Genomic DNA, 14595 nt, shown 5'->3' on the forward strand with positions numbered 1-14595 from the left:
CAGGTCTTTTGGGTGTTTTCAGAGGAAGGGAAGAACCTTAACCACAAATCAGTTAAATGGAACCAGATAAGCTGGCTCTATAGTAATTGAGAGAGTATTGAGAGGCATTAAGGATAAAAATCATCCTGAAAATGACTCACCTTGGTTTTGTGCTTGGTGGAATCAATCTTAAAACGTTCGAAAGAGATTAACATTTCTCTTGTTTTCAAAGAAATGAATAGAAAATTCAACTAATTATCACAAATTCTTTTATATTTACTTCAATATTTAATGGCCATTAATGTCAGGAACCCGTTCCTTTCTCTAACCCAATGACACATACTATAATTTAGTCCCATTAATTTTATGTTTGTTTCCATAAATATGAAATATTGTGCTTCATATAGGTAGAAATATTTTAAGTAAAAGGTGGCTTCAGAAGACAACTAGTAAAAACTGCACAAATTTAATCATTTTGTAAAGGCATGTATTTTTCATTATTTTAGCTCACATTGAAGAAAATATTCCAATATAAAACAGAAGCACAACTTCAATATAAGTGCTATTGATTATACCCTAGCAACCTACAAAATAATACAATCAAATGAGGACCTATAAAATAATTCAATTCCGGTTGCTATTATAATTTTTCCACACCTTTAATAATACAGGATTTAAGTTGCATAATTTCCATCCTGACATAAAGAGCAAAACATCTAATTAAGGGAAAAGAATATAATATTTTTAATGATAAAAATCAGATCTCTTTGAACAGCCACACAAGAGAGAGAGCAATAATGAAGTAAACCAATGGAATGTAGCCAAGGAAACTGATGGAGGCAAGGAGGAAGCACCTCAGCAGTGAAACATTAGAGGACTTTGGGAAGCAGGGAGGGTGTGTTTATGGGAGGATCACAACAAAGTCAAGTAACAGCAGAAATTCGAAATACCTACAAAATATTTAATGATTCTGTGAAAGGAAAACCTAAACATGATAAATACGAAAGAGGCAGATATCATGCTGAAAGGCTAAGAGAGCTCTTCTTAACAAGACAAAGTAAAAAAAAATTTTTAATCCTCCCAAATCAAGAGTACATGAAAACAGAAACCAGACATGGATTCAAGTCTAAATGGCAGAAAAAATGGACTATAACTGAATGCAAGCTGACTCCTTCCCCCACTGTCACCCTACAACACCGGAAAGCTGAGGGTATCAGTTCAATTGTGCAAGGTATTGTGAGCAGAGAATAATACTGGATGAAAAACATTAGCTCTGCAGACAGCATTGCTAAATCCCAAATATCTGGAAACCTTAACTTGAACTGAGGAGGTTAAACGCAAAACTCTGATATAAGAGGAATAAAAGCCTTTTCAAATAGTGAAAGAAACATGTTAATTTGAAGGATTTCTTTTCAGAAGCACCCAGAAGACAGAACAAACATCAAGATCCTACTCAAGTACTTTCTACATAATGATACTAAATATACTGCTAAATCAAATGTACCTAGAAGCAAGAAAGCAACTCTTTCATGAAAAGAAATTTCTAAAGTGCTGAAAAATTTTAAAGTAAAATTTTAAAAGGCTGGAAAAACTAATCATACTCCCTATGTAAATCTTGACTGAGGATGCTTCAAATCTATCTTATAAACTGTTGTTGCTACTGTTGAAAATGCCTGTCTTTTATTAACATATTCTTCCACTCATCAATTCATTCATGCAGTGAACAAATATTTATGAGTATCTACACGCAAAGCATCCTTCTAAGATGGGAAGATAGTGGTGAACCAAAAAGAAATAGAAACTGCCTTTATAAAGCATATAATCAGGTCAGGAACTAAGGTAGAAGTAGAATTAGGTGTTCTTACCATTAACATTTCACTATAAAGCACATACTCATGTACGACAGGAAGCAGGGCCTCTGAGAGTCCAGACATCCGTTTTTCAGTGGCCTTACAGCATTTGTCAATGCAGCTGGCAACACCTTTTAGAGTATCAGCCAGATCTTCTTCTGAAGCTGACCACAGAATATGAATTGGGCCATATTCTTTCATTTCATCAAAATATTCTAAAAAAATAAAAAGTTCTTCAATTTACAGGAGTTTTCAAAATCCCTGTATTACAGACAACAAGAAAGGACCTTATTTTCTCATTGTGCACATGTTCTTGTACATGAACATAAGAATATGGATATCATCTTTCATTAAATTGACCTGTCATCCCAATCTACTCAACTGGTCCTTGAATGAAAACTTTCCAAGTATAATCAATAATAACATGCTTTTTCATTCTCAGAAGTGTCCTGGCTTGGGAGATAAATTATACGATCACTGTATCTATTACAGACTTCTGCCTACCAAACAAACTATACCTGAATACCTCATAGCAACATGACCTAAACAAAACATGTCTTCTTTTTCCTCTTAACCTGTTTACATATCCTCTTAATGGTAATTGCTTCCATAGATCTAAGCAAAAACTGTGGGGTCATCCTAGACCCTAGACTCACACCTGCACAGAGTAAGTCGGCAATTCCAATATTTCTAAATCTCTGTCTATCTAACCATCCATCCATTTACCCACCCACTTACCTACCCACCCACCCGCTGCTCCTCACTTCCACTGTCATCAGCATCTCTAACCTGCACTACTGCAAGGGACTTCTAACAATTCTCCCTCTTTCAATTTTTGTCACAGTATATGAACATTGAAGTTTCTTAGCTGAATTAGAAAGTCCTTTATGATCAGTCCCTACCTTGCCTCTCCAGGTCTAACTCTTCAGATTCTCCCCCAAAGATATTTTAATTCAAGCCAAAATAACCGCTCATTCATGAATATCTCATGATTTCTCCTAACTTAAACAATGCATGTATCTTTTAGTCTTGCCCTCTACCACTTCTATCATCTGACAAACTACTTCTAATCCTTTAAGTCCTAACTCAAACAAATCTCTTCTGTTTCTGTTCCAAAGGCTTCTTAGATGCTTTGTCCTCAATGAGTCTATTATAATTTTATACTTCTATTAAAGCTTATCATAATTTAATACTTCTATTATCCCACTTTATTATAACTGCTTGCATAACTCACACACTCCTAGGCCATATGCTCCAAGACTCAACTGGGCAGAGTCTTATTATTTTTTTAATCTCAAAGCCTAATACATAATATATTCAATAAATATTTTCATATCAATGAAAGAATGAATAACAAAAGACTATTCAATGCTTGATAAGCCAAAAATTTATCCAAAAATTTGGATTTCATTTTAAAATCTGAATGCTTTTATATGTTTGCTTTCACACTATCAACTTTTAATGACAGATGGCTTTTTATGGTAGAGAATGCATGAGTAGTGAGTGTTTTTGGTCTAATATCCATATAAATACAATTAAATTCTCTATATTTAATTATCTTACTAGTCACTGGGGTTAGTTGAAATATATCATATTGCTCTAAATTAAACTTTTTACTAAACTATTAAAATTTCAAAAGTTTATATGATCAAGTAAACTAAAAGAGACTTTAAAAATTAAAAAAAACAGAAATATTAGTTGTCACCTAAGGAAGATATTCGGTTTAATGACCACTAGAGCCCTTCCAAATTGCATCCTCCTGATCTAGGCCTACCTTTTATTTTAAATAATCACCATACTAAACTAATATCTCTAGAAAATATTCTCCTTTATTTCTTTTCTCAATTTGTGTATATATCAAAGTGTGTCATTAACCCTGTGTAGTATTTATTTTTATATAGAGAGCTTCCCTGAAATTCTAAAACTGTGCTTATACAGCACTCAAATCGCATCTGTATGCAAACACTTAATGAGCTGCACTGTAATTTGTCCGTTAATATATCTGTTTCCCCAACTAAACTGTGAGCTCAAGGACAGGTACTGTCTTAACCCTCCTTCAATCTTTAGCACAAAGCAGCAGCATAACATGTGGTCAATACAAATTTGCCTAATAAATTGGGGAACACAAAACAAAATCACAGAAAAAAACTGAATAAAAGTAAATCAAAAGAGAAATGACTCGTTATGATCATCAAATTCTTTGATTTAAATATGAATGAAATGCCCTATATAGCTTAGACTCCCAGAACTACAAAAAAAAAAAAAATTCTATCATTTTTAATGAAATCTTGACAAGTGGGCTTCACATTCGAAAGACCAAGAAATCCCTCAAGTTTGGGCCAGTGTGCATTCACTCCTTGAAAATGAGAGCTCAGATTTATAAAGTCTACCACAAAACCCACTTTTCGTTTTGAGCATTTCACAAATATTAAAGTATATCAGGGCTTCCCTGGTGGCGCAGTGGTTGCGCGTCCGCCTGCCGATGTAGGGGAACCGGGTTCGCGCCCCGGTCTGGGAGGATCCCGCATGCCGCGGAGCGGCTGGGCCCGTGAGCCATGGCCGCTGGGCCTGCGCGTCCGGGTCCGCAACGGGAGAGGCCACAGCAGAGGGAGGCCCGCATACCACAAAAAAAAAAAAAAAAAAAAAAAAAAAAAAAGTATATCAAAGATTTTAAAACTAGTCCCTTGTGCTGGCAAATATAAAGCATATTGATATTCTACAGAAATCTTAAGTGTCAAGAGTTTCCAGGGGCCTCTTTGAATTGCTATACCACTTAACTATGCATCAAGAATCTACTTAATAGAATTGGAATCACAGAACCTAGTTAAAACAACTGGCTTCTTGACATCAAAAAAAAATGACAAATGGTAAATACAAAGATAGACCAAGAAGGCATAAAACAAATTATTAAACTATATTTAGTCACCACAATGACCTCACCAAGTCAATACATAGGAAAGGAAGTTAGAGAAAAGGCAATACACACTCAGATATAACAATTTTTTCTATGTCTCTTTTAATAACCAATCAATTCTTGATAAAGCAGATTTTCCTACCACCAAATCTTATGTTTATTCATTTATTTTTTCAATCATTGAACAGATTTTAATTGAGCATCTACAATGTGTTAGGCGCTATCTAGATACCAGAAATAAATCAATCCTTTTCCCTTTTTGTCGTGATGGAACTTACAGTTTAATGGGGGACACGGACAATAAAGAAATAAACCATCAATGTAGGGACTTTAAGTAGCTCATCTTTAAAACCGATTTATATTAGGAAATATATTTTCTGAATTAGTCATCTATTTTTAATGTAGGTAAATGCAATCAGAAAATTAGCAAAAACTCATCATAGAATTAGAAAAAATCATAATGGAATAAATTATTTTTTTTAATATTTATTTATTTATTTGTTTGGCTGCATCGGGTCTTAGCTGCGGCATGCGGGATCTTTAGTTGCAGAATCTTGAGTTGCGGCATGTGGGATCTGATCCCCTGACCAGGGATTGAACCCAGGACCCTTGCACCGGGAGCGTGGAATCTAAGCCACTAGACCACCAGGGAAGTCCCATCGTGGAATAAATTCTAACTTGAAAATAGGAAACAGGACCTATTTTCCCATATATAAATCTCTGCCATTGGTTGGACAGGCCTAATGAGTACTTGTCCCCCCATACAAAAATCACTAGAAACTGTGAAAACCCTATTTCCTGAAACATCGCTTCTTTGATTAAACCTATAGCCCATGCTGAACATTTGAGATCAACTACATCCAAAATATTAAGCTCTTTATCACTATTATCTATAAATGGGAACAAGACAGCTAGTGATTAATTAAAGCAAATGGAAACCGGCCATGACTACATTCAAAATCATTTAGGAATCAGAAATTTTCACAATAGATCTGGGAATAAACCACATTTTGAAGGTGAGATTCTAACTTAATGTTGTGTGATTCCTCTGTAGGGAGCTTGGAAGTCGCCACTTGGTCTTAACAAGAAAAATGCCCAGCAGACTGAAAAGCCAACTTTTTTTTGGATCTGTGAGAGAGGGGAGGACACAGGACAAACCACTGCCTGCAAGACTGGAAAGACAGAAACACGGATACAAGGAATCTTGTCTTCCTGGAGCAGAGACTCAAGAGGGGAAATCACTTCTGCAACCAGTGCCGGGGGTGTAGGGAGACTGAAACTGTCAATGATGAATTGCTGGAGGCTCAGTGTGGACAATTCAAAGAGTTAAAAACTCCAAGGAACCCAGTCATCAGGGGAGCCCACAATATTGTGAGATTTACCCCCAAAAGCTTACACAGTAAATATCAGATAAAAACTACTTCTGCTTCCTGCAGGGGGTGGGAAAATGAACCATTTTGAAATAGCCTTCTTAACAAGGCCTGCCCTCATGGGAAACTAGTTAACCAGAGCATAACCCGCTGGAGTATAATCAGAGCCTAACTGACCTGGAAGGGAAATACCCAACTTGAGCCCACTCTGGCCATCCTGATCCAACTAAGAGGGGGGAGGAAAAAAAACTGAACTTTTGTGAAGCTCACAGTCCAGAGGCACAGACTCACTAAAGGACTGAGACCTAATCACAGGCCTCTAGAACACTTCCTCTCCCCGACACCTCACCACCACATTACTAAAGACCTGTTTACTTTTATGAGTACATCATGTCCGGCTACCAAGAAAAAAATTACAAAACATACCAAAAGGCAAAAAACACAATTTGAAGAGAGAGCAAGCATCAGAACCAGATGTGGTAGAGATGTTGGAATTATCAGATCAGGATTTTAAAACAACTCATTAATATGTTAAGGGCTCTAATAGATAAAGTAAACAGCATGCAATAACAGACAGGCACTGCTAAGCAGAGACAGAAATCCTAATAATCACCAAAAAGAAATGCTAAGTTGATGTTGCCTTACCACACCAGCAAATGTAAAGATCCATCAGAAATCAAACAACTTTGAAATCACATTTCAGTGATTCTACATACCCCTTTCTTCCTTGTAAATTCTCTGAGATATTTTATCTATCAAATTTATTTTCTGGCTAAATATTTCAATAAAGTTATTCATTTCCATGAACTCCTCGGGGCGGCTTTTAACTCCTCTCATTGATAATGCAACCGCTCTGACCGTCTGCCCCATCCTGCTGAGTAATCCAGGCCCTTGCTTCTTGTGAGAAGAGAGTTCCTAGAAACAAAAAAATAAAATATTCGTGATGAAGCAGACAATGATATTCCAAGCCCCAACAACAAAATGAAATCTAGTTCGAAGAATAAAATAAAGATAATAAAACTGTTTCATATACGTCTTTTTCTTTTTCATGTTAATTTGAAGCAGATGAGTTTAGGGTGCAGTTCTTTCTCTAAATCTCAGTCTCCTTGATAACATTCCTTTTCAAAGAGCTCATGTAAAATATGTTTCCTCAGAGCATGGATCTTTCAAAGAACAAGGTTTAACAGAGGGAATCGCACTTAAGGAGATTACTGGAGAAGATAAGAAGGATGATATGAGATGAAATCCATATAACAGGAATTTAATAGAAAAATGATTGAGAAAAAGATTTCTTAGGGTCTAACTATAACTACTCCCTGGAAAAAAAAAATTGGAAAACTTCATTAATTCTTTAGTTATAATAATAGCTAGCATTTATTAAGAGCTTAATGTTGCAGGCACTATACTTGCATTCTTATATACATAACTCACAATAACACTATGAAGTAGGTTCTATTACTATCCTCATTGTACAGAAGAAAATAGAAGCAAAGGAAGGTTTGCTCAAGTTCCAAGAGCAATGAATTAGTGGATAAGGATTGGAGCCCTGGCAGTCTGACCCAAGGGGCTTCACTGCTAAGCACTAACCTGCTTTGTCTACTTAAAGTCACTAGAATAATTGGTAAACAGATACTCCCTGACCATAGCTCTGCAACTAACTTAACTGGATAAACTGTGACACTATCTCCACTGGCTGACTGTCTTTGGAGAAAGATTTTTAATAAAATATATAACTAGCTGTTTCTAGTTCTAGTTAACTTAGGAGGGTCAGCTACAGACTTGCAAACTAGAAATACTATAAAAGGATACACTAAAGTATTCCTTCAGAAGTATGGCATACTAAAAAAGAACACCAAGAAGGAGGACAAGGGATTCTGAGGATGGTTGTAGCACTTACTGAAACATAGGTTTGAGATCAAATAAAAGATGAAGAGTAACTAACATACACACAAAAAAATCTATAACAATACTGACTACCAAATCCACAGATAAAAATATTATTATGTATTATTTACCGAAATATTAAATAACATATTATCTTTCTCCAGATCTTCTTTCCTAAAGGTCTTACACAAAATAATATATAAACTTGTTTATCTCCATGTCAATATGATTTTGTGTGCAAATAATAACATGCTATTCTTGACCAGGCAACACGTCTATCGAAGAGTGCTACCACATCATTTGATAGAGTAAACATTATCAGAAATGGCACAAGTCACAACTGGCAAGCTGTTACTGCAACTGCTGACTGCAGATAATGTTTCTAACAGCTTCTAAGGGTCTGGAGTCAGGCCACAAATTCATCTCACATAAGTCACATAGGGCTTCCAGACAGCAAGTACCGTCAAGATTGAGATGAATCACTTTTTAGCTTCGATCACTTTGGCAACAGCCGAGAGATAGAAAACTCAACACTGGTCAGTAAGTATTTAATATTGACCATTGTTCTACCTATCATCTTTCTTGGTCAGTTATATCTTCATAGAAGAAAAGGAACATATAAGGTTTCTGTACTAGAAATTAGACCCCCTTCAATTAGGTAATTGAAGGGAAAGTAAGGAAATTGTATTATTTACCTATCTCTCCATCCATCCATCTATTTAATAAAAACTTTTATCCTAACTTGAAAAGCCCTGACCAATTACTACTCAAAACAGTGTCAATTTTTAAATGTTTATATATTTTCAGTATTGGCAGTATATGCAGGGAGTACCCAGGCATTAAAAAAAAAAAATCAGCTACCAAGAGAAATATGAGGATGTATATGTGAGAAAGGTACAAAAAATTTTCATAATGTTTATACGTAGACCTGACACAGGGTTGTATCTGAAGGATCTCTCTCCAATGTTTAAAAACACATCTTAATTCAAGGCCACTGCTACCTGATTTATAAAGGTAAATAAGAGGAAGCATACAACCTACTACACGTATAGATACTAAAGGATTATATGAGTATAAATTAAAATCCTTTACCCAAGCTTGTGCAGTAAGAAAAACTTTAAAGTCTTCATTAAATGTTAGAGTTGGATGATCAGCAATTCGGTTCAAAAATTTATGCAATGCCTTCCTGCGTGTCTCAATGAAGTCATCGTTAAAGCGTTCCACCATTCCTTTCACTATAAACTTTTCTGGCAACGGCTAGGGCAAAAAAATGTAAAAAGGTATCTGAGCATTATATGGCACAGGATTATAAGGAATTCTACACTTTTTCTTTTTGGAAGATTATTTGAACGTGTGATCATTTCTTATAAAAATAATTTTTCAAAATTCACAACGCTAGAGCCAAACACTAAAATCTTAACACATTACAATAGTTTAAAAAAACAAATCTGTACATAGATTGAAAAGTTTAAAAACAAATGTTCCTAAGATAAATGAATTATACTGAATTAAAAGGTCTGAAATTGGGTGTTAGGCATTCTAACGATTCACAAGACAAAATGGCAGTTATTCTGTGAAAAAAAAAATGTAAACTTACTGGAATAATCAGAGTGGGGTGTGCTTCTTCAAGTCTTTCTTTCAACCAAAGGAAATCTTGATAACGTCTCCTAACTTCAAATTCACTGGAGTCAAATTCCCCACGAGACGTCTGAAGAAAGTAGGAGAAAATAACAGCACATGCAATATAAGACAGAAGACATTTGCCTAATGTTATTTTAGACATTCTGAAATAAATGGGTCTCTAAGAAAAACTAACAAATTCTAATTATTCAGTGTTTGTCAGCCTGTCTTTTTTTTTTTTTTTCTGCAGACATCAATTCATGTAGCAGATGAAACAAAGCAAACTTTCCAGTATTCCCAGAAAGAAAGCAAACATCATGCTCAAATTTAAAATCCAAACTGAAAAAAATCTGTCTTAGAGCAACCATCTGTCTTCCACAAGATTTTAACTACTATTATCTTTGGCATGACTTTCTTGCTAACAAGAAAGTGTGTTCTGAATTTAGGTTTCAAATATATTTCATTTTTCAAGATGATCAGAATTCAGAATTTGAGGAAAGTCCTATTTTTGCAACTTGGAAAATAACCTGAACATAACTGAGAAAAAAATGTTTTCCTGGAATTTGCTCAAATGAATTGCTTTGATAAAATTTGCTTTTAGTATTTGAAAATTCTAACATTATACAGAGTGATTTTACTGCTTTTTAAAAATGTCATTAATGGAAATTTAACGTGAAAAGAAAATCTTCCCATCATTTCTCAAGGAATTCTGAGCTATATGCCTAACCTCCTAAAAACTAAGCAAATACATTAAAATCTCTGTTCTTAACAAACTAAAAATCTATTCCAACACACATGACAAGAAGAACATGGGTAAAATATCACCCTCACTTCTATTACCTGAATTCCTGAGCTAGATACAAAAATAGCTTAGATAATGCGCCCTCACCTATCATAAGAAAAAAAGTCATTTATATAATTAAAAAAATTATACACAGTAATATTAAGTTTGATATTTTCCTGGAGAAGTAAACAGGGAATAAATAACACATTACATATTTCACATTCACCAGAAATATCAATCACCCATACAGATGAACACAATTGTAAAATTAAGCAGTTCAAGTAAAAATAAGATGTAATCTTAATTGTCATAAAATAAGGCTCACAAAAGCTATACTTGACAAAGTTTATTCTTTTAAAATGAATGTTTAGAATATCATAAAATATATCTTCACAAAACATTCCCTTTTTAGTGGGAAAAAGTGGAGGTAAATGAGATGCAGAAGTCTAAGGAACTACATGTTCAAAAACCACTACAAAATCTAACTACTATGCCAAATGGTACAAGTTGTGGAAATGGTAAAAATAGGCAAACTAAAACTAGTAGAAACACAGTTTAACAAATATATATACAAGTTGGTATGTGTATATATATATGCAAATACATAAACATGCATACATACATACATATGCACACAAAACATGTTTAGAGTCACTCATTAAACAACCTACTGATACCTACTCATACCTGACACATACGTATAGGTTCACTACCCATTACCAAGAAAATAAAATGGCATAACTAACAATAAAAACACTCAAACACTGGGAAGTTAAAGTAAGATTGAGCTTTACATGTCTTCAAGAATTCCCAAAACTTCAAGTAAACACAAAAGAAACTTGTATAAATTCCAGGAACAGAAAGATATAAAAATCAAGTCAAATAACTGGTTGATTCTCTCCTCATCACTCTGCCACTGACTTAAAAGAGGAGTTCCCTAACATACTACAATAACAGAAGAAAACAGAGGATAAGTACAAATCTTAAGGATAGTGCATTCTTTCTTCCTACTCTAAGACTTCACTGGACTTATAAAGGGTTACAAGTTATATATTATTTGTGCTCCAAAATAACTTTTTAGAACACAAGTTCTTTCTAAGTTGGAAATTTGTCATCAAACCTGTTATTCTTACTGTTTGGAAGCTTTATCTCTATCTTCTAATCTAGAATACAGTCTCCCATGGAAAGTAAATTGTAAATGGTGTTTCATGTCTGACCATAAGAGCTTGCACACTTGAAGTTTAGGACTAATGGACTCATGTGATCTATACCTCAAAATGCATTTATTTAACAAATACTGACCTTTGGTCAAGGGCAAACAGTTACTCAAAATTGGAGGATTTAGAAAATTGTTTTTGAGGGAAAAAGAATCTCAGAATCAAGAATATACTTTAACCCCCCAACTACATACTGGCAGGCATTGATGAGTTTGTCTTCATAATGAGGGTGTGAGAGGACAGACCCTTATTAAACCTCTGAGTTCTTACTCCTACATGTCCTAAGTCAAGGCAAATCTCTAATCTCTGAAACAGAAAGTACTTCTTTAGAGCACTCACCTCAGATACTCTAACCTGGAGAAAAAAGGGTAATTTCCCAAAAGGGGAACAGATGCCAGGAATTGGGCTTCCTGATATAATTATTTAAAATCAGGTCACCCATAAGTATTTCTAAGTAGGAGACTGCCAGTGTACATGTAGGTATATGAGCATGTGCATTTATCCTTTTTTTTTTATGAATGTGTATATTTATTTTTTAGTTTATCATTATTATTTTTAACATCTTTATTGGAGTACAATTGCTTTACAACGGTGTGTTAGTTTCTGCTTTATAACAAAGTGAATCAGTTATAAATATACATATATCCCCATATCTCTTCCCTCTTGCATCTCCCTCCCTCCCACCCACCCTATCCCACCCCTCTAGTGGTCACAAAGCACTGAGCTGATCTCCCTGTGCTATGTGGCTGCTTCCCACTAGCTATCTATTTTATATTTGGTAGTGTATATATGTCCACGCCACTCTCTCACTTTCTGGCAGCTTACCCTTCCCACTCCCCATATCCTCAAGTTCATTCTCTAGTAGGTCTGCATCTTTATTCCAGTCTTGCCCCTAGGTTCTTCATGACCATTTTTTTGGTTTATTTTTAGATTCCATATATATGTGTTAGCACATGGTATCTGTTTTTCTCTTTCTGACTTACTTCACTCTGTATGACAGACTCTAGGTCCATCCACCTCACTACAAATAACTCAAATTCGTTTCTTTTTATGGCTGAGTAATATTCCATTGTATATATGTGGCACATCTTCTTTATCCATTCATCTGTCAAAAGACACTTAGGTTGCTTCCATGTCCTGACTATCGTAAACAGAGCTGCAATGAACATTGTGGTAAACGACTCTTTCTGAATTATGGTTTTCTCAGGGTATATGCCCAGTAGTGGGATTGCTGGGTTGTATGGTAGTTCTATTTTTAGTATTTTAAGGAACCTCCATACTGTGTTCCATAGTGCCTGTATCAATTTACATTCCCACCTACAGTACAAGAGGGTTCCTTTTCTCCACACCCTCTCCAGCATTTATTGTTTGTAGATTTTTTGATGATGGCTATTCTGACCGGTGTGAGATGATATCTCATTTTAGTTTTGATTTGCATTTCTATACTGATTAATGATGTTGAGCATTCTTTCATGTGTTGGTTGGCAATCTATATATCTTCTTTGGAGAAATGTCTATTTAGGTCTTCTGCCCATTTTTGGATTGGGTTGTTTGTTTTTTTGATATTGAGCTGCATGAGCTGCCAGTAAATTTTGGAGATTAATCCTTCGTCAGTTGCTTCATTTGCAAATATTTTCTCCCATTCTGAGGGTCGTCTTTTCGTCTTGTTTATGGTTTCCTTTGCTGTGCAAAAGCTTTTAAGTTTCATTAGGTCCCATTAGTTTATTTTTGTTTTTAATTTTCATTTCTCTAGGAGGTGGGTCAAAAAGGATCTTGCTGTGATTTATGTCATAGAGTGTTCTGCCTTTGTTTTCCTCTAAGAGTCTGATAGTGTCTGGCCTTACATTTAGGTCTTTAATCCATTTTGAGTTTATTTTTGTGTTTGGTGTTAGGGAGTGTTCTCATTTCATTCTTTTACATGTAGCTGTCCAGTTTTCCCAGCAACACTTATTGAAGAGGCTGTCCTTTCTCCAATGTATATTCTTGCCACCTTTATCAAAGATAAGGTGACCATATGAGCATGGGTTTATCTCTGGGCTTCCTATCCTGTTCCATTGATTTATATTTCTGTTTTTGTGCCAGTACCATACTGTCTTGATTACTGTAGCTTTGTAGTATAGTCTGAAGTCAGGGAGCCTGATTCCTCCAGCTTCGTTTTTCTTTCTCAAGATTGCTTTCGCTATTCGGGGTCTTTTGTGTTTCCATACAAATTGTGAAATTTTTTGTTCTAGTTCTGTGAAAAATGCCAGTGGTAGTTTGATAGGGATTGCATTGAATCTGTAGATTGCTTTGAGTAGTAGAGTCATTTTTACAATGTGGATCCTTCCAATCCAAGAACATGGTATATCTTTCCATCTGTTTGTATCATCTTTAATTTCTTTCATCAGTGTCTTATACTTTTCTACATATAGGTCTTTTCTCTCCTTAGGTAGGTTTATTCCTAGGTATTATATTCTTTTTGCTTCAGTGGTAAATGGGAGTGTTTTCTTAATTTCACTTTCAGATTTTTCATCATTAGTGTATAGGAATGGAAGAGATTTCTGTGCATTAAATTTGTATCCTGTTACTTTACCAAATTTATTGATTAGCTCTAGTACTTTTCAGGTAGCATGTTTAGGAGTCTGTATGTATAGTATCATGTCATCTGCAAACAGTGACAGCTTTACTTCTTTTCCGATTTGGATTCCTTTTCTTTTTCTTCTCTGACTGCTGTGGCTAAGACTTCCAAAACTATGTTGAATAATAGTGGTGAGAGTGGGCAACCTTGTCTTGTTCCTGATCCTAGTGAAAATGGTTTCAGTTTTACACCATTGAGGATGATGTTGGCCGTGGGTTTGTCATATAATGGCATTTATTATGTTGAGGAAAGTTCCCTCTATGCCTACTTTCTGGAGGGTTTTTATCATAAATGGGTGTTGAATTTTGTCAAAAGCTTTCTCTGCATCTACTGAGATGATCATATGGTTTTTCTCCTTCA

At 35.1% G+C, this 14595-nt stretch overlaps 1 protein-coding gene across 3 annotated transcripts in view; it reads right to left on the minus strand.

The window, feature by feature from the left end:
- SNX7 (sorting nexin 7) overlaps positions 1–14595 on the minus strand; it is a 99914-nt gene that overhangs the window by 52211 nt on the left and 33108 nt on the right. For all 3 annotated transcript variants that reach the window (XM_007117504.2, XM_007117506.3, XM_007117505.3), the window contains 4 exons: positions 9595–9705; positions 9090–9254; positions 6830–7028; positions 1845–2044 (listed from right to left, as the gene is read on the minus strand). In XM_007117504.2, coding sequence (XP_007117566.1) covers positions 1845–2044; positions 6830–7028; positions 9090–9254; positions 9595–9705 — 675 coding nt within the window. The remainder of the gene's footprint in view (positions 1–1844; positions 2045–6829; positions 7029–9089; positions 9255–9594; positions 9706–14595) is intronic.

The sequence above is a fragment of the Physeter macrocephalus genome, chromosome 4, assembly GCF_002837175.3.
Source record: "Physeter macrocephalus isolate SW-GA chromosome 4, ASM283717v5, whole genome shotgun sequence".
NCBI classification, from domain to species: Eukaryota; Metazoa; Chordata; class Mammalia; order Artiodactyla; family Physeteridae; genus Physeter; species Physeter macrocephalus.